The 18964-nt window shown below is 39.5% G+C and overlaps 1 protein-coding gene across 1 annotated transcript in view; it reads right to left on the bottom strand.

Moving 5' to 3' along the window:
- LOC137287440 (uncharacterized) overlaps positions 1–18964 on the bottom strand; it is a 40416-nt gene that overhangs the window by 2648 nt on the left and 18804 nt on the right. The window contains exons 7-24 of the mRNA XM_067819710.1: positions 18554–18635; positions 18023–18087; positions 17562–17637; positions 16840–16901; positions 15957–16073; positions 14649–15239; positions 13005–13115; positions 11974–12494; positions 10717–10923; positions 8555–8738; positions 7950–8053; positions 6788–6979; positions 6160–6255; positions 5362–5682; positions 4677–4745; positions 3933–4045; positions 2256–2358; positions 1924–2117 (exon numbers count right to left, since the gene is read on the bottom strand). Of these exons, the coding sequence (XP_067675811.1) occupies positions 1924–2117; positions 2256–2358; positions 3933–4045; positions 4677–4745; positions 5362–5682; positions 6160–6255; positions 6788–6979; positions 7950–8053; positions 8555–8738; positions 10717–10923; positions 11974–12494; positions 13005–13115; positions 14649–15239; positions 15957–16073; positions 16840–16901; positions 17562–17637; positions 18023–18087; positions 18554–18635 (3208 nt within the window). The remainder of the gene's footprint in view (positions 1–1923; positions 2118–2255; positions 2359–3932; positions 4046–4676; positions 4746–5361; positions 5683–6159; positions 6256–6787; positions 6980–7949; positions 8054–8554; positions 8739–10716; positions 10924–11973; positions 12495–13004; positions 13116–14648; positions 15240–15956; positions 16074–16839; positions 16902–17561; positions 17638–18022; positions 18088–18553; positions 18636–18964) is intronic.

Genomic DNA, 18964 nt, shown 5'->3' with positions numbered 1-18964 from the left:
CTGATCTGCGCCAAGAGATCACGAGGTACCAAACCAAGGGCACCGAGAACAATGGGGAGCCTGACGACAGTGTACTTGGGATGCAAGTGAGACATTTCAAAGGAGAGGTCCGCATATTTATCATGCTTTTCCTGAATCTTGCCAATCACGTTGCTGTCAAAAGGGACAGAAAATTCTATGATATAAATAATTTCATTGGCTTTATCAAAAAGAACAAGATCAGGTTTGTTGGCTGGAATTCGTCTCAGGCTGTATATTGGCCTATTCCAGAGAAGTTTGTAGCTGGCATTTTCCAGGACGCCCTGGACATGTTCAGGGTCGTACCATGGATGGACCTCGGAGTCAAAGCCACAGGCATGGCGGAGACGATCATTTAGTAAAAGCAGCGATCCATGCCATCATGTCTTTTAAGATGTGCTGTTTGTGCCAAGGAAGGGCATCCACTGACAAGGTGTTGGACAGTCTCTGTAAATTCATTGCAAAGACAACATTTCATATTGATATTTTCTTTAAGAATCACATTCTGGCGATTGCGAGTGGGAAGTGACTGGTCCTGAGCAGCAAAAAGGAAGCCCTCAGTTTCACATTTGAGACCAGCCGACTTCATCCAGGCGAAGGAGTCGGTTGGATTGCTGTTCTGTTCCACACACTGCATGTACACACGATGCAATGGCTTCTCAGACAGCTTCTCCACAAAGGACCGACTCTGGGCAGAATTGGTGAAAGACTTCACCTGGTCTACTCCCATCACTGCACCATTCAGCAGTACATCGCCATCAACAAAATCAACTTCAAATTTCAGATTGTGTCCAATAACCTTGGCACACTGAAAATAGCTGTGGAATTCCTTGCTTTCATTTCATTATCATTATTATTATTATCATTATTATTATTATTTAGTAGGCTACTAATTCTATGGTCAAACTACTGATTTTGATCCATGAAAGTACTCTTTGCAATGCTTTGGGGGTCAGCATCTCTGCTCTAGGTTCAGATCCAAGATTAATCCAAATTCTCACTGAACCATAGGAAGTTTTTATTATGAGGGGGTTTGGACTATAATACATCCTCATATCTTAACAAGCAAAATAAAACAAATACAGTGGAATACAGTGTCTGTTACGGATTTGACTGGGACCGACCCATTTGTCCAGAGTCCGTATTGTACAAATACTTCTGTTACTATAGACACGCCCACAATGAGATACCTCCCTTTGCTAAGGACACCCAACAACTTGTATGCATGTACATTAGTTCTGTTTTATTTATACAATATATGTATACTCAGGATAGTTATACTTCCACTGGGAGAAGTCTGATAACATGGTTTGTTTCTGGTTCTGTGACCTTCCATGTAATACAATGGTTTCCATTATGTCATGCAGACTGACACTAGATAGGTGACACTGATTAGTGAGTTAGGTGACACTGATTAGTGTGTGTTTAATTAATTAACCCACGTGAATAGAACTAATGGAGATTTTTATTCAATGGACTGTTATTGTAGTCATCTATTTCCGAGTTCTTCTTAAAGCAATTTGATTGTCGGGACTACTATTTTAATCACTGAGAGTGTCTGCAATACAAAGCTTTAATGATAAATTTAGAACAATTTTGCAGGGACTCAGAGAGGAGTCCAGATTTGGGTGAAATCTGCATTGCACAGAGTCCGCATTTGACAGATTCCACTGTATCTGATATGCTGGATGACTGGATACAGTTCCAGATTAAAATATCGGTAAAACAGGTCTAGACTGAAATAGTGTTAAAAGACGCCTCACTTAATAACAGTATTATAAAACGAAGCAGTTATAGTTGAATATGACTGCTTTTAAAAAGTATCTTAATGATACTCTCAATCTGTCTCCCAAGATTTGCTTTTTGTGACCTGGATCTGCCCATCTATTATTTGGAGTAACTCACTTATTGTATGTTTCCCTTGGCCAAACCATGAAGTAGGAGAACACCCAGGCACGTGTGATGCCCTGACCATGCCGGATATTGTCCAGGTTCTCCCGGCGTTCAAGATTCACTTCCCGACGTTTCAGAGCCAACTCTCGTCGACGTTCCAGCTCTTGCCTCATCGTCTCCCTCGCCTCAGCCTCCATGCGCTGAAGCTGAACACAACAGGTGAGGGTTAGTGTTACTGCATGAGGTTGACACAATCTAGGGTTGATTGTGAAAGGATTTTCCCTTATTAATTCCCATTATATATTAAATATATTCTTCTGGAATAGACATTTTTGCTTACTTACTTCCTCAAGCCTCTTCCTCTCTTCCTCCCTGTTCCTCTCTTCTTCCATTTCCTTCTCCCTCTTCTCCTCTGCCAGTCTATATTCCTCCAGAAGCATAGCCTCTCTGTAACACACACAGCTCTGGTAGCTTATCTCATTCTCTTCCCACAGATGTTACTTGTCATATTTTCCTATGACCTCTGTTCTAATACTGCCCTTTCATGGTGCAAGTGTTCAGGATTCATGATTGGTTGCAATCAGGTTTTTCCGGAATCATTTAAAAAACGACCATTCATAAGGCCTTAGTATTCTTCAAGAAAACTAAAATCTCTTCCCCAGAGCAAAGCGCAAATGTTTCTTCTCAACAGAACACAGCCATGTAATGGCAGATTAATGGTGTCTCCGTCACAATCGTTGACAACGAACAAACTAGCCTTTAGGAGAAGGGAGATAATTTGAGTTGCTATTTTTTCTGACTAGTGGCTTTTATGAGAACCAGGAAATATGGCTGTATGAAAGCAGAGGTTCATAGGAAGATACAACAAGTAACCTCTCTGGGAAGAGAATGAGCTTATATCTGAGTTTAAGCAAACATGACTCATATTGCATTCTGAGTTGCATCCCTCAGCACTGTCACCATTACCTGTTGGTTATACTTTCAATTCCCATATATGCCTTGATCATGGGTGAACTGGAGTAATAGTGGTCTGTACCAAACAACACTCTCACAATAATAGTTGTTCACTGGTCGCAAGGGGGCCATGGACTCATGTACCCTCGAGGTGTGTTTATGTTCCACGAGCCCGCATAAACAAACCTCGAGGGTACATGACCAGTGGACAAAGTATTTATCTTACCAAACTCTTGAATTTTAATTTTGAACTGCTTGAAGCACTTCTGTTGAATGCGAGGCAAATCGCCATTTTGAAGACAACACAAGGTAAACAGATTTAGAGTTACCTCCCTTCCATCGATTTTCAATTGCAAAACATCAGTAATTTCCGTGCTTGATGCGTGATTCAATGCGTGTCATTTAAGGCAAAGAAGTACTACCATGAAGCACCAGAAGAGTTCCCAGCCGTGTACATTGAAAATAACACATCGCCTGTAAGCGGGGTACAAGCGGGGTACGTTGAAAATAGTAGAATAGCGCTTAGCCAATCAGAGAGCGACATTCATGTGTGAGGTAAGATAATCTCAGTTTCACTGTATGTACTTCACTCATTCAATAACTTGATATATTGTAGTTCATTGTGTTCAAAGCACCATTATACCATTCTCTCTCTCACTGTAGGAAATTAACATCCATATGCAGAACTGTATTTATTATTCAGAACTGCAGCGATACCAGCACATTGAGCAGGCACTAGTTGCATGGATATGTGCACGATATAGATATCATATAATAAAAATAATACTAGAACTGGTCGTATGTAGCATGTGCATGAGTGCACATTTGTTGATGTCAGACCTTAAGTGGGGTTTGGGGTGGGAGTGTTGTGAGATCTTGTCTTAGGATTCTATACTGTGTTGATTCATCAATCTTATACAACTGTTCTTCAATGCACATCCAACAATACATGGCTATTCCATGCATACAGTTGATATTATGATTCCACTATTTGAACAACGTCATTACTACCCCTTGGCCTATAAAATAAATAAATGGCCAATCCCTTAGTAATAAACATGGCAAACCTCTTTTTCCTCTCTTCTTCCTCAATTTGGCGAGCAAGTTGCTTCAGCTTCCATCTGCGTCTCATGGCATTTTCTCTCTCCTCGACCAACCTCTGCATGGCCTCCTCCTCTGCCTATAGCAAAATATATTCCCAAATCAACATCCACATTTCAACATGCTCACTAAGTGTCCAGTATCTTCATCCACAGCTGCATCCTGCCAAAAGGTCTTTAAAAGCCTGATGCTTGATGTATCCTTGCCTGGCACTTAGCATGTACAGGATAAAATAAACACTGAGTGGTGTGTCCATGTTAAGCTGTGAAATGGTACATTGTAAGCACAATTCCAGGTTGTTATATGCAGCCACATGTTGCTATAAGAATGAAATAGTAATGAATACCAACACTGAAGCACCAGGCTTGCTTCAGAATATGCAGCCTTATTAACCTAAAGATAAATTTGTTGAATTCTGATTGGCCAATTGCTACCATATAAGCAGATTTGCTCTTCAGGAAATACAGAATTTACAAGGATCTTACAGTCCCATACACCCTTTCAAAACACCATATAACTGATATTACATAAACTTTAAGCAACTGGTAATATTCAGTCTTGGATACATGGGGACAGATTCCTTTGGGTTTTAAAGGCAAAACAGCAGTGAAGATTATTGGGTCTAAACATTCCCCATATTATACATACTACCACTATCCCCATTGTTAACCATAGGGATCTTCAGGCACAAAGACAACACTTCTCCTTACCTCCTTCTCCAGATCCCTCATCCTCAGTTCTTCCTCTTCTGCCTCCCTCTGGGCCTGCCTCATCTCTTCCTGAACAACACAGGAAAATAATGCAAAAAATAAAATTCATATCTGGGTCTAACCCTGAAAATGCACATCTACGGATCATGGTTTACATGTGTACAACGTTTGGTTAAGCTATCACGAATAGTTTAGGAGAAATGCTTCAGACAAAGCCTGACAGATGCACAGTATGACAGACACATGGATAGACAGAGAGAACCTGTTTCTATATCACCCACATGTTTGTTGTTGCAGGGGATAATAACATGTGATCAGTTGGACGACCTAATCAAAATACAGAAATGAAATGAACACAGTTAAAATGTGTATCAGTAAGAGCAATCCCATGACAGGGGAGATCAAAAAGGGGTTTCAAACATTGTACCTGTGTGGGGAATCAAACCTGGGTCTTTTGTCTGATGAACAAACACTTTAAGCATTAGGCTACCCCATCACCTTGTACTGGTATCACAAAGGCTAGCATGAAGTGAAGGGTGTGGCCAGTCTCTTTATTTGGGTATCAAGTGCGGATTAAAGTAGTTGTGTTTGGTCTTGTTATGCAAGTCATTTAGGTAACCTACACAATACCTAGTGCAGCTTGGTGAGTTTGAGAACCATGATCAGACGCTTCCTCACGGCTCACCTCATACTTCTCCTGTGCTGCTCTTTCCTCCTCCTCTCTCTTCAACCTCTCTTCTGCTTCCAGTCTCCTCTTCATCTCATTGTCAGCAATCCGCTGCAGCATTTCAGCTTCCTTCAGCCGAGCTGCCTCTATCATTTGTTTCTCCTTCTCTCTTTTCCGTATCGCTTCTTGCTTCCTCCTCTCCATTTCCTCCCTCCTCCGTTTCTCTCGAGCCTCACGTTCGATTTTCCTGACCATGGCTACCTGAACACGTGCATCCTCCTCTGCTTGTTGGATGGCCTCTTCTTCTCTCCTCAGGTCCTCCATCTCCTCAGCCAGATCCTACATGGAATACATAAATGTATATCAATACACAGTAGGGTCAGTGAGTGAGTGAGTGAGTGGGTGGGTGAGTGAGTGAGGGAGTAAGGTTTTACACCATTATTAGCAATGTTCCAGCAAAATCATTTTCAGCTATATGCAGCGGCTAAACCATACTTTACGTGATAGAAGTCACTTTATTACAGTTCAGTGAGTAGATGAGAAAGGGAATGTTTTGAGTTTTCTCTTAAAAGCTGGGAGAGAGTCACTGTTCCTGATGACATGGGGGACCATGTGGAACAGGAGCTGCAACTGAAGAAGGCTCGATCTCCAGCCTTTGTCAGTGTTGACAGTTTACATCAAGGGTGAGGTGTACCAAGGGTAAAAGGATTTGCCTGAAGCATTTTCAGTTAATGTAGCAGTGAATATTACTGTGTAATGTTTAGCTGTGTTACCATTCCATTTGTCAAGAATGTAAAGACAAAGCATAAATCTTACCTCTGCCTTCTTCCTTGCCTCCTCCTCCTTTGCCCTTCTCTCTTCCTCTCTGGCTCTGATCTTCTCCTGCAGTGCCATTGCTTCCTCTAGACGTTGCTGTGGGCAGAGACATGGGAGTCTAGCAGGCATATATCAGCTGTACCTACTCTCCAGTACATCATTTCACTAGCACAACATATCAGTACAGAAATTCTGGTAGCTAAACTGCTCATACTTTGTCACTAATCCTACTTATTTCTTACACAGTCAACAGGTTTCTCCCCAGTTCTACCCGTTTCCCATTCTTTCCTCATTCTTTTCATCCTACCTGTTTTTCCATGAGCATACCTATTTTTCGTCCTCTGAAACTGTTTCTCACCCATAACACCTGGTTCTCACGCAAACACATGCTTTCTACATCCTCCCCAACCCTCCCCCCACCTTGTTTATCCCCAATTCTACCTTGTTCTACCTGTTTCTTCATCACACCTGTTTTTCCCTGAACCTACCCATTATTTACAAACCCCACCCATTTCTTACCCTACGAATCCATTCCTCCTTCATACCACCTGTTCTTCTCTCCATCCTGCCTGTTCCAACATAACACCTGTTCATCCCATCATAACACCTGTTCCTCCCTCCATCCTACCTGTTTCTCCCTCATCCTCCGTTCCTTAATGGCTGCCCTCTCCTTCTGCAAATCCCTCTTCTCCTCTTCCATGGCCTTCTTGTTCTTCTTCTTGGACTTGGGTCCAGCAGGTGCTTTGACTACAGCTTTGGGTTTTTCTGGGGTCTTTGAGGTTACATTGTCAATCTTAGACTCTGCCTCCTTCACTCTCTCCTTCATATAGAACAGGTGCATGTTAACATCTCCAGTTGTTACAAAATATCATTTACTGAATATATTGTTTTCTGTCTATGTTACCTAAAGCCAAACAACTGTCCAACTCCAGCTGATGCAACCATTTCACAGCACTTACATGCAAAACAGTTGCTACTTATCAGATGAACACGAACAAGCTGCTCTATGAATAGACAACTTCTTTATTGAATTGGATACGAAGTTTTTGGTGTAACTGCTAATATTCCAACAGCCTTATCTTCAAATGAGTGTCATCCTTTGCAATATGGAAATTGTCTCTCAAAAAACCATTGTTCTTGTTCATCATACCAGCTTCTAAATGCTAATCAAAGAAGTCACTTATCAGCTGTACATGGAAACAGTACAAAACCAATCAATGCCTAACAGGCAGGTTGTGCAGTTCAGTGTGTGATCCCCTTTAAGTCAACTATTCTTTACTCAGATCAAACCTGACCTGACAGCACATGTGGAGTATGACAGGTGAGCATTACCCATTACTTTAACTTTTATAAAAGGCAGGGACCATTCATAATTTTTGGCTAGAAGGATGATGATGATTTTTATGGAGAAGCATGTACACAACAAAAGACCCCACCTAGATTTTATGAACAAAGCAAGAGATGCCCAGCATGTCATATATATAATGACCCAACCCCCTCTCATATCTTTTTAAGCATAATTTTAAAATATTTATATGTACACATTTCTGACCTCCATTGTACATGTGTACAAATCTGATGAACCCCTAACCTCCCCTTTACAAAATGACACACCCTTAAAATCATCATCACCTCCTAGACATAAATTCTGAATGGTCCTTTAACCAGTACAGCATCAATTATCACTAATTTCCGTGTCAGCTATATGGGTGCTATATTTATTCTGAGATTTACTGATACATCAGGTATAACCTGTTCTGCACAAGGTGTTCTTTGACAAACAACATTACCAGCAGTGCTTCCTGTGCCAGCGTCAGCTCCTCAGCCGTCAGCCCCTCCCCTGCATCCACAGCTAGAGTTGGTCCTGCCAGTGTGTCCTCAATAGCAACACTCACTGGGAAGCACAGACAACAGAACAATTCTCAAAAACTTGTATCCACCAATCTATTCACACTACAAGTTTTTCTTCTTTTATACATGTTGTCAAAGTGTTCACCATAGCTTGGGTTCAATACTCTATATTGAGACAATTTGTCAAGCCCATTTCTCAGGTGCCCTCTTCCATGATATATCTGGGTATTACTAAATGCAGCATGAATACTTACTTGAGAAAACCTACAAAAACACCTAATGTTCCATTAATTGAAAACCAAATTTCTAGCCACTGTTGTCATCAAATTTGTCAATTTCCTTTTGTACTACTTTTCACTTATCAAGAACTTCAAGAGTGAAAATGCTCAAGGATGCATATGATGGATGCAAAAATACATGGTAAATATTTATTGGAGAAACACCTTTTTCTTTCCATTTTCACCTAACCAGAAATTGGGCAAAATAGGCTACAATCAATGACAGCCACACTTTATCAAGATGGTGTATATCTGTAGAAACATACTCTGAGCAATCTCATCCTCCAGTTCCTCTTGAGATTTTGATGTGCTACGGCGTCCCAGAAACTCCTCCATGTGAGCTGGCAACACTGCCGACTTGGTCTTGTCTGACTCTGTCTCCACATGTCGAGCTGGTGGCTTCTTGACTCTAGCCTTCTTAACAGGAGCTGCTGGTACATCCTTCTCCACCTGCATTGCAAGTCAGGAATGATACAGTAATGTACAAGTGTAATGATGATGATGATCTTATCTGGATCAAGATTTTTTATCTGATACAAGAGCACTCTGTGTCAAGATTTGATGAAGATTTCACTTAGTGAAACTTTCATGTTGAAAAAAAAACAACACCAAAGGTTAAACATTCTGAGATTGAATAGACAGGACACCAACAGTGAAATATCTGAATTTTTAAATTAAACATGACCAGGCAGTCTCACATGTTAAAATATATTTAATGTCTTTAGATATTTCATAAACTAAAAACCCAAAGGAGGTCAAATTCTGTCAAGGGTGTTTTTGTTTGAGGGTTTTCCTTAAAGATTGTAATTCCTGAATTGCCATTGTTAAAAGATGAAGCAACGTGACTGCAGAAGGCAATGGATGGACAGAATGGAATATAAAATCTGGTTATGATAACAAAGGCAGGATGCAGGAGCTGGTCACATTTTGGGAAGGTGCTTTAAACTTCTTTGACTGTTTCATTAAAAATGAAGCAGCATTTGGATCATTTTATTCCACATCAATCTCTGCCTGATAACTCTTGTAAGCCTCATTTTGAATTCATGCTATCAGAGTTATAAAAATACAAGAGTTTAACAACACTCCTACATAAATCTCTTATGAAGACGTATCAAACATATTTTTTCAGTTAAAGTACTTTGATTTTGAAAGTGAACTAGACATATACAGTCTGCTAGTAACTTTCAAAGTAATTATGACATCACATTAGAAGTCAAACGAGCAATATTTTAATAGTGGAAAATCGTTAAACATTCTTGCATAAAGAAGAAAAGAATCTACAGTCAGGCCGCGTTAGTCCGGACCACGACAATCCAATTCCCGCGATATCCGAACAATAACTACCTGTCACCAATCTTGTTTACTATGTAAACTCATTATCTGTTGATTCAGTAATCCGGTGCTTCACTCTCCGTATCCGGACGCTGATCAGTGGTAACAGATTAGCTAATTACACATAGTTTTGCTTCATTAATCCGGAGGTACATCAAAAAGGTTCGGATAATCCCTTCACACCATGAGCCCCATTCAGTGGTAATTGTTAAGTGACACTTCCAAGGTGAAGATGTCGTTAGTTTGTGATTTTGATCATTTAGTAGGTCTCACTTTTGGTTAGTTGGCGTAATACCTGTCATACTTACTTCCTGTATAAAACACTGATCGTGTCAAAATGAGATCAGCTGACGCTTGTCAGTCATAATGGCAAGACCCGCCCCTAGGCGTAAAATATGTGAAATTACTGCCGTACAAAAAAAATGAAATTTGTAGATACAAAGAAAAAACTCGAAAGCCAGTTTTGATCTTATGTGAAACATTTTGGTCAAGATTTCGGACATTCTATCGACAAGAGCACAATTTCGAACATCGGATATGGTTTGTGATTGGCTACGACCATTTGACAGACAGATGCAATCACGTGGCTCACACATGATCTTACTTTGTGACAATGCTGCCAGGCACAAGTGTGCCAATGACCAACGTGAAAGTTCATTTCATTCATTGCATTTAATCCAGTGTGCCGACCGGCCTCAAATGCTTAATCTCCGAGAAGCACCGAGAAAACTGGCTGGTCCGAAGTAAAAAGCTCCACCATTCAGAACTGTTACCGTCATGTAGATTTCTATCACAAGTGAGTTTTGTTACATGTATGTATAATCTATCCAGACATGATTATACGCACTGATTGATTATTATATGAATATTCAAGTTGTTATGTCTACAAACTGTAATAAAGTCTTTTGAAACTTGTAATCGTTCGTATATTTTTGTATTGCCATGTCAGATGGAAGTAACTCTACTATAGTTGTGTTCATAAAAGTTCGTTTCAGTAGTCCGTACGTTTCACTATCCGAACGTTTTTGATGAAAAACAGAAGTGTCCGGATTATCGCGGCCTGACTGTATACTTAATTCAAGTGGAGTTAACTCACTTCCTGTTTGTCCGTCTCAGGTTGAACTGAGGTGATATCCATTACTTTAACAAACTTCTTTGTTTCAACCTTCGCATCTTTCTGATTTCCTCCCTTTGCTGGAGTTCTAGTCTTCGAAACTGGTTTTGTGGAAGGCTTAGTCTTAGGAGGTTGAGGTTGTCTCTTTGTCTCAGGTGGGGTTTCAGAGACAATTTGAGTTTTTATGTCCTGTACACATAAAATCAATCATAGTATTTCACTAAATATGGTACATACTACTGGTATGGATTTATGTTTTAATCATACATCCCATTCAATGCTTACATCAATAAACATACAACTTTCTGCACATTCTTTGTTATCCCTAAAAAAAACCAACACATTATAGATGACAGCTATCTTACTATTTGCATGATAAAAAACTGATCCCTACATTAGTATATCATCAAAATAGAATCTTCACATTGTAATCCTTACTTTGAGTGTAACCATTTCAGCAATCCATGCCATGACTATAATGACATACCCGATATTGACATGCTACAATCCATGCCATGACCATATTGACATACCCGATATTGACATGCTACAATCCATACCATAACCATATTGATATACCATACTGACATACTACAATCCATGCCATGACCATATTGACATACCCGATATTGACATGCTACAATCCATGCCATGACCATATTGACATATCCGATATTGACATGCTACAATCCATACCATAACCATATTGACATACCCCATACTGACTCACTACAATCCATGCCATAACCATACTGACATACCCGATATTGACATGCTACAATCCATGCCATAACCATAATGACATACCTGATATTGACATGCTACAATCCATACCATAACCATAATGACATACCCGATATTGACATGCTACAATCCATGCCATGACCATATTGACATACCCAATATTGACATGCTACAATCCATGCCATGACCATACTGACATACCTGATATTGACATGCTACAATCCATGCCATGACCATATTGACATACCTGATATTGACATGCAACAATCCATACCATAACCATAATGACATACCCCATACTGACATGCTACAATCCATGCCATGACCATATTGACATACCCGATATTGACATGCTACAATCCATGCCATGACCATATTGACATACCTGATATTGACATGCTACAATCCATGCCATAACCATAATGACATAACTCATATTGACATGCTACAACACAATCTAAGCTTAAAAATTCATCCAATATGTCAATATGGTACCTCGTTGAATGTGACCTTGCTCTTCTCCTTAACTGGAGATGCAGCTGCTTGGCTCTCCTCTTCCTCCAATATCTGTCCAGAAGGAGAGTCCACTCTCTCAAATCCTGCTCCAACAACTTCAGCACCTGCTGCTGATGCTTCTTCATCCTTCCCCAACAGTGACCCTCCTCCCTCCTCCACCTCATCCTTTGCAGCAGCAGCAGTGACTTCATTATCCTCATCCGAAGCTTGTGTAGTAACAGGGCTGGGTGGTACAGCATCTCTGTCACCATCTCTGTCACCATCTCTGTCACCATCCTCATCACCTCCATCACCAGTAAGGTCAGGATCAGCAATGAAGTCACCATCCTGAACAGGTTCAGGATCCAACTTGTGATCTCTGTCAGCGCTATCATCTGGTATAACATGGTCTTCTTCACCGATATCTTTGTTTGCCTCTGACACAACATCAATAATGGATGGTGTGTAAGACTCACTTGTCATCTCACTGTCCTTAGTGTCTGTGAATGGCACCACTTCACCTGGAATCAGATCACAAACATGACCTTATAAGAATATTACATGACTTCATTATAACTTTTCGGCAGTGGGTAGTCTCAGTGGTTAAAGCAGCTCTTCACACCAAAGACACAGTTTCAATTTCCTACCTGAACGCAATGTGTGAAGCCCATTTCTGGTGTCCTTTGCCACAAAATTGCAGGGATATTGCTAAAAATGGCGAAAGAAAAACATACTCCTCCCTCACTCACCATAACTTTATTAACATAAGTGCCCTTCTTGTCAAGAGGCCTTAAACTCAGTAAGACAACATATCACTTATAAAGACCTCTGATCAGTCATTTCAGAGTGGTAACTGACAATTACAATTCAGCTGCAAAACAGCACACCTGGCAAGAATCAAAACAAAACAAATGAGCGTTATCTCCATTTAGACTTGTGTCTACAGTCACTACGTGCTACCACCATTATAATTTATTGTCTGACATATTTTATGTATCACAATGTAAAATGGCTGCTATATAAAATGTCACCTTCAAGCTCCTCAAGTTCCATTTTGTCCTCCTGTTCCATTTGTTGCTCATCTTCTAGGGCATTGTGAGTTGTCTCCCCTTCTATCTGCATGTCATGGTCCTGTGTAATGCCTAAATAACATCAACAATATGATAAGCAGTCTTAAATCTTGAAGTGCACATATTATCAATATACAATAGAAGATCCCAATAATTAATATAAACACACCTGGGAGGGCATGTCTAGTTTCACTTTAGAAGTGCAAGGATTTGTTTCCTGAGTACCCACTTAGTTAGAAATCAGGCTGACAATACTGACACTGTTTGGGGTTCAGTGTATTTTAAGACAAAGTCAGTTAGTATGAAATATGAAGACAATATAGTTTTGGGTTTAGAGAGAGTTCTCTTTTTCACTTTTAGATCATAAGTTTCACATCCTTGGAATTTTCCTGAATTACCTTTAACAAGCAATTGACCACTGATTATCAATAATATGGCGACGGAAATTTCAGTCATTTCCTTTAGTGTCCTTACTTACTGCTAAATCCAAATAATACTATGACATGTACTTGACTGTAAATATTCACATATTGATCATATTTGAGAGGAACAATACATGCCACAAATATATTTCTGCAAAAATATATACACATGTTAATTTTGCACTGATACAAGTTAATTAACATGAAGTACATTAAATATATGTACTAAAAGTTTTAACAATAAGAATAAGATGTTAGGAAACAAGCTTAGTGATCTAATTTAGTTTCTGAAATAAACATACATTTTGACATTATTAATCAAAGCGGTGAAAAGAGCATCAACATGTGAAATCTGAGAATATTTTACAGATAACAAATCAATATGCAATACCATTCACTCATTTAATGCTGAGATCAACTAAAACAAGCATGGTGTTATCAGTGATCTGGTATAGATCATACTGTTAATGAAAAAGTAACATAAGGCAATGGATTCCAATACCAGCTGCTGAAATACAATAATGTTATTGTTAACATAGGTACATATATTACACCCATACAATCTATCATAACATCATCAGATGATTTTTAAAGAATACTGAAGACTCATCAAAGTTCTCTCCTATAAAAACTTTGGTTTTGGTATGTTTACACGCTATTTGTCAATCAGTTAATGTTCAAGAAAGATATGTTTAACCCAAAACCATATATTGTACCATCTGAGGGGAATTCAACCCGGGCCTCGGGCATGATGCGGGAACGCTTTAACCAGTAGGTTTCCACACTGCCCCATAAATAATTAACTGAAAATACATCTTAATGCATCACAGAATGGATGTAAAGGATTGTGAGCTGCATGTTCATGATGAGCCATCAACTTTCATTCTCCGGGCTCAGCTTGTAAAACTTCACTTACTCCACTTGTAACGCATACAACTCATAATATAAAATATGCAGACATGTTTGCATGATAAATTATTTGGATGTATCGCAATACAAAATTAGATAATAGAAAGCAGAGCAATCATATATGAAACACAGGGTTACACATTGGACATGGGATGAGTTATTGGTGCTGGGTACAGTGTGAGAGTACAGTATGACGGTACAAGCTGTGATCATGCATTCACCACACCCTGAGTGCAGACATACAGTATGAGGAGGCACTGCACTTCAGACTTACTCTCTGTCATGAATACATCGTCTTTATCCTGAAACTCAACTTCATCAGTAGGTTCTACTTTCTCTCCAGAGATGGATTCTGACCTTGACCCAAGTTGCGACCCTGACCCAGATGTCAGCTTTGGCCCTTGCTCTGACCCATCATGTGATCCTGATGTTGAATCTTGATCACGTTCGTATGAATCTGGATTTAAGTCTTTCAGATCTTCTGAATCCCTTCCTTGTTCTACATCAGAACATGCATTTGATCCTGACTGCAACTCAACCTTTGACCCAGGGAAGGAAGCAGCAGACTGTGGCCTTGACCCTTGTGTTGACTTTAATAATACTTCAACAAGCGTTCCCTCATCAGGGGAGATTCCATTAGAGACTGCTGCATCAAGATCAGCACCATGGGGGGCAACATTGTCAAGAACAGTATCATGAGTTTCTCCATCGATAGCTGGAATATAATCAGCCTTCGTCTCTTGCAGTACTAAGGCAGAGAGGTCTGTGGGTGATGGTGGTGGAGACAGGGTTGGGTGGTGGGTGGGGGAGGATATGATATGTGTTTCTTCAGTGATATCCGTGGTCAGTGCAACATCATCTGCACCTGACAAGGTTAAAACAGTGGAGATCTACCTCTAAAATACTGTCTCTACATTTGCTCAATTTTACCCTAAACATACAAACTGACAACATTGTCTAAAAGGATATAATGAACTGATTCTAGTGTTTACAGTTCCAAACGAAAATAAGAACATATCGCCTTTTACTATATCCAGTAAAAACCTAATGAATGTCATGGTTCATTTACTGCCCCCTCTGCATGTTAGCATTGATGACATTGCCTGTTTAAAAGACATTGTTGTCTTGTATAGTCTTGAATGAGCCACACTGCTAAAGCCTTCCCTTCAACCAATAGTATTTAGATCTACATCTTGATTATCAAGCTAATAGGTAATGATGCCGTTTGAATAATTTGATGAAAACTACATAAGCAATATCACACATGATAATGACATGGCATGGAACACAAGCAGCTTAATCTACAGTCAGTGCTAACTCAGTTCTTCTGAAGCAATTGGAACTAATTCTACAGGAATATTTACACAACTATATTTGCTATAGCTCTATGTATACTACATCCATATCTGAGTGATTATTTGCATAACATAATCAATTTTTGTGGCTTTTCAAATTTCTGTAATTAGAATACAACAAAAGTCTGTATAATTTTCACACTGTAGCAGACCAATGTAAGCCTTCCTATCTATGGAAACCTATGTAACAAGAACATCTGTAGCACAGCCTCCCAGCTTGACCTTACCCTGAGTTTCATCAGTGAGGGGGACTCCAGTGACTTTCTCCACAACTGCCTCCTCCTCCTCTGAGTCCGACACTGCTCTGTCAATCACCATGTCAGCATCTCCCGCAAGTTTAGTTGCTGGAACAATTCCATATCACATGTTTTATGATACTGGGACGTTACTTTAACTTTGCATATGATGATACATTCACCCAACCCTGATATGTGTTTTACTATTGTGCCTCTCAGAGTTGCATCCATTAGTCAAACCAGGATTTGCTGAGTGCACCCATGATTTAATCATTAGAACTTTACCTTCAGAAAAAAAGTTACTACACATGTATTTGGATTATAATATTGAATAAAAATTCTGAATGAATTTATGTAACTTTGCATTAAATTGACTCTCGCACCCTCTACCAGATGAACATATATTTCAAGCAAACCCCATAGAGTTATCTCCCTTGGAATGCTCTTTACAAATATCCTGTAACGCAACTTGTGATTGAGGTCAGTTCGGCAAACACCTCCAACACTGCATGCAACAGTTTTCAATGTACAGAGCAGTCATTTACATTCCATATATGGCAAGTGTTTAATTATCTATTTCAGACAAGTCATAACGATCATTATAGTAACATTCCCTGCATCAGTAGGAAGCAAAAGTGAGTACATGATGAACCCTGATACATATAATAGTCCAAACTGTGTGACACTGTGCCTTTAAGATCTTGTTGAATATGACTGAACTTATATACATAGTGTCACAGTGTGTGTGGCAAGCCAACCTGGAGTTTGTTAATGCAGATATCCACACATATCTCAACATCTTTTCCTATGTCACATTAAGGAAGTAGAAAAGCAGGCTACCCAACCACCCTGAATAAGTCAAGCCATCGCCTACCTTTATACTGTGGCATCAGAGGCTTTGTGACTGCTTGAACCTCAACTCCAGGAGACCCGCTGCTGTAAACACAAGCGACTCATAGTGTCAAGCTGTAGAAACATCTGTGTGATTTTAAATTGTCCTTTGTAGATTTCATCAACCAGAAAGAAAAGCCACAACCAGAAAAAAACATACAATTGTTAACCAATGAATCTATAGAATATACACAGTTAATCAAGGAATCTATAGAATATACAATTGTTAACCAAGGAATCTATAGAATACAGAATTGTTAACCAAGGAATCTATTAAATATACAATTGTTAACCAAGTAATGTATGAACTGATCCTGAGGCACAGAATCATCAAATAATTTTCTCAATAAATTATATGATCACCATGTCAATGGAATCCTATACCAAACCATTTAGCAATGCTTGATTGTAAATTAAAAGACGTCCCAATGGTTGGAAATTTATCCAAATCCTGTAATGTAGCAGTAGCTACTCGTGCTTTTGACTGGAAGGTTGCTGTACATAACTAATCAGAACCAAGGTGATGTTCTGAACATTACTGTCAGCTACGCATTATGTTTGATCTTCAGCACATCTCTGAGTACCTCACCATACAAGTCTGGAGTCAGCATATAATAAATGAACCTCGCTAAGACAATTGAGGCTCACAATGCTTGATCCTATTAGTTACCCTTCAACTAACTGTCACCAAAATGTCAGACCTACCCTTTCTGACTGTCCTCCTCCATGGCTGACAACTTGTCAGTCTCTCCTCCAGAACCTGACTCCTCCATCTCACCATCTGACATGGAGCACCATTAAGTGATACAGCCAATGTAAGCAAACTTTTACACCACTGTGCTACCCTACCACCCTTGCTGTCCTACAATATAGCAGGGATGACCCTAATATAACACCCACTTCATTATGCTTACACACAACCACTAGTTTTAACAATGACGCAATCACTAGATAAACAGAGTGGAATTCATACCAGAGATTGGCATTATGAAGTGACTGATATCATTAATAATAGATATTTTCCCGTTAATATATGATATTCCTAATATGACATGATTGGTGACAACCCTTCACCTCATTGTACCTGTGAGTGGAATCACACAGAGGTCTTTGGTGTCAAACACTTTAATCACTAAGCCACCCTGACTGAGTTGAGCATCACCTACCTTTATCCAGTGGAATCAGGGGCTGATGTGTGACTACCTGAACAACAACTTCAGGAGAACCACTGCTGTGAATACAGATTACACATTGTTTCAAGCAGTATTTATAACTATCTGTGATTTTGTGTTTTCTAGACTACATCAACCAGAACAAAAAGTCACAATCAAAAATTTAAAAGAATATAATTGTCAACCCCATACTGCTGGAGTCAGCAGATAACCAAACCAGTGTTTGAACAATATGAACCTTGCTAACCCCTTTGACTGATTGAGTTGATATTGCTCTCAGCAATATTACAGCTATAAGGCGGTTGTCTGTAAATAATCAAGTCTGGACCAGACAATCAAGTGATCAACAGCATGAGCATCTATCTACACAACTGGGACACAATGACATATGTCAACCATGTCAGTAAGCTTGTCCACCTCTTACAGCAAACATAGGTTATTGAAGACCAATTCTGACACAGATCTTTAGAGATACCTTGCTAGGACTTGCTTCAGCACAGTTAACCAAATGTAGCCTTGACCTACCTCTTCTGTCCATCTTCCTCCATAGCTGGCCACTGGTCATCCTCTCCTTCAAAACCTGCCTCCTCTGCCTCTTCCTCAGCATCTGAAATGGAGCATCATGGGAGAGATATACTCACACATGTTCAACTATTTCAGTGATTTTAAAACTTTCAACTTTCAACAGCAGCTTCCGTTCAATGTGAATCATTGTCAATGGTTTGAAAATCCTTCAAAAGAACCAGTGTTTGGTATTATGAAGTGATTGATATAAATAATAATATACATTTTTTCTCCTAATATATGATATTTACCATATGGATCCACACTGGATAATAAGTACTTGATCACAAAATGCTGTTCCTAATATCATGGATATTTCTGATGTAATTTCAACTCATGAAGCAGCTTTAGAAACTGCCCAGTTTATCACAA

This window comes from Haliotis asinina, chromosome 6 (genome assembly GCF_037392515.1).
Source record: "Haliotis asinina isolate JCU_RB_2024 chromosome 6, JCU_Hal_asi_v2, whole genome shotgun sequence".
In the NCBI taxonomy this organism is placed as follows: Eukaryota; Metazoa; Mollusca; class Gastropoda; order Lepetellida; family Haliotidae; genus Haliotis; species Haliotis asinina.
Note: the sequence above shows the minus strand (reverse complement) of the source record. Positions and strands in the feature narration are given on the sequence as shown.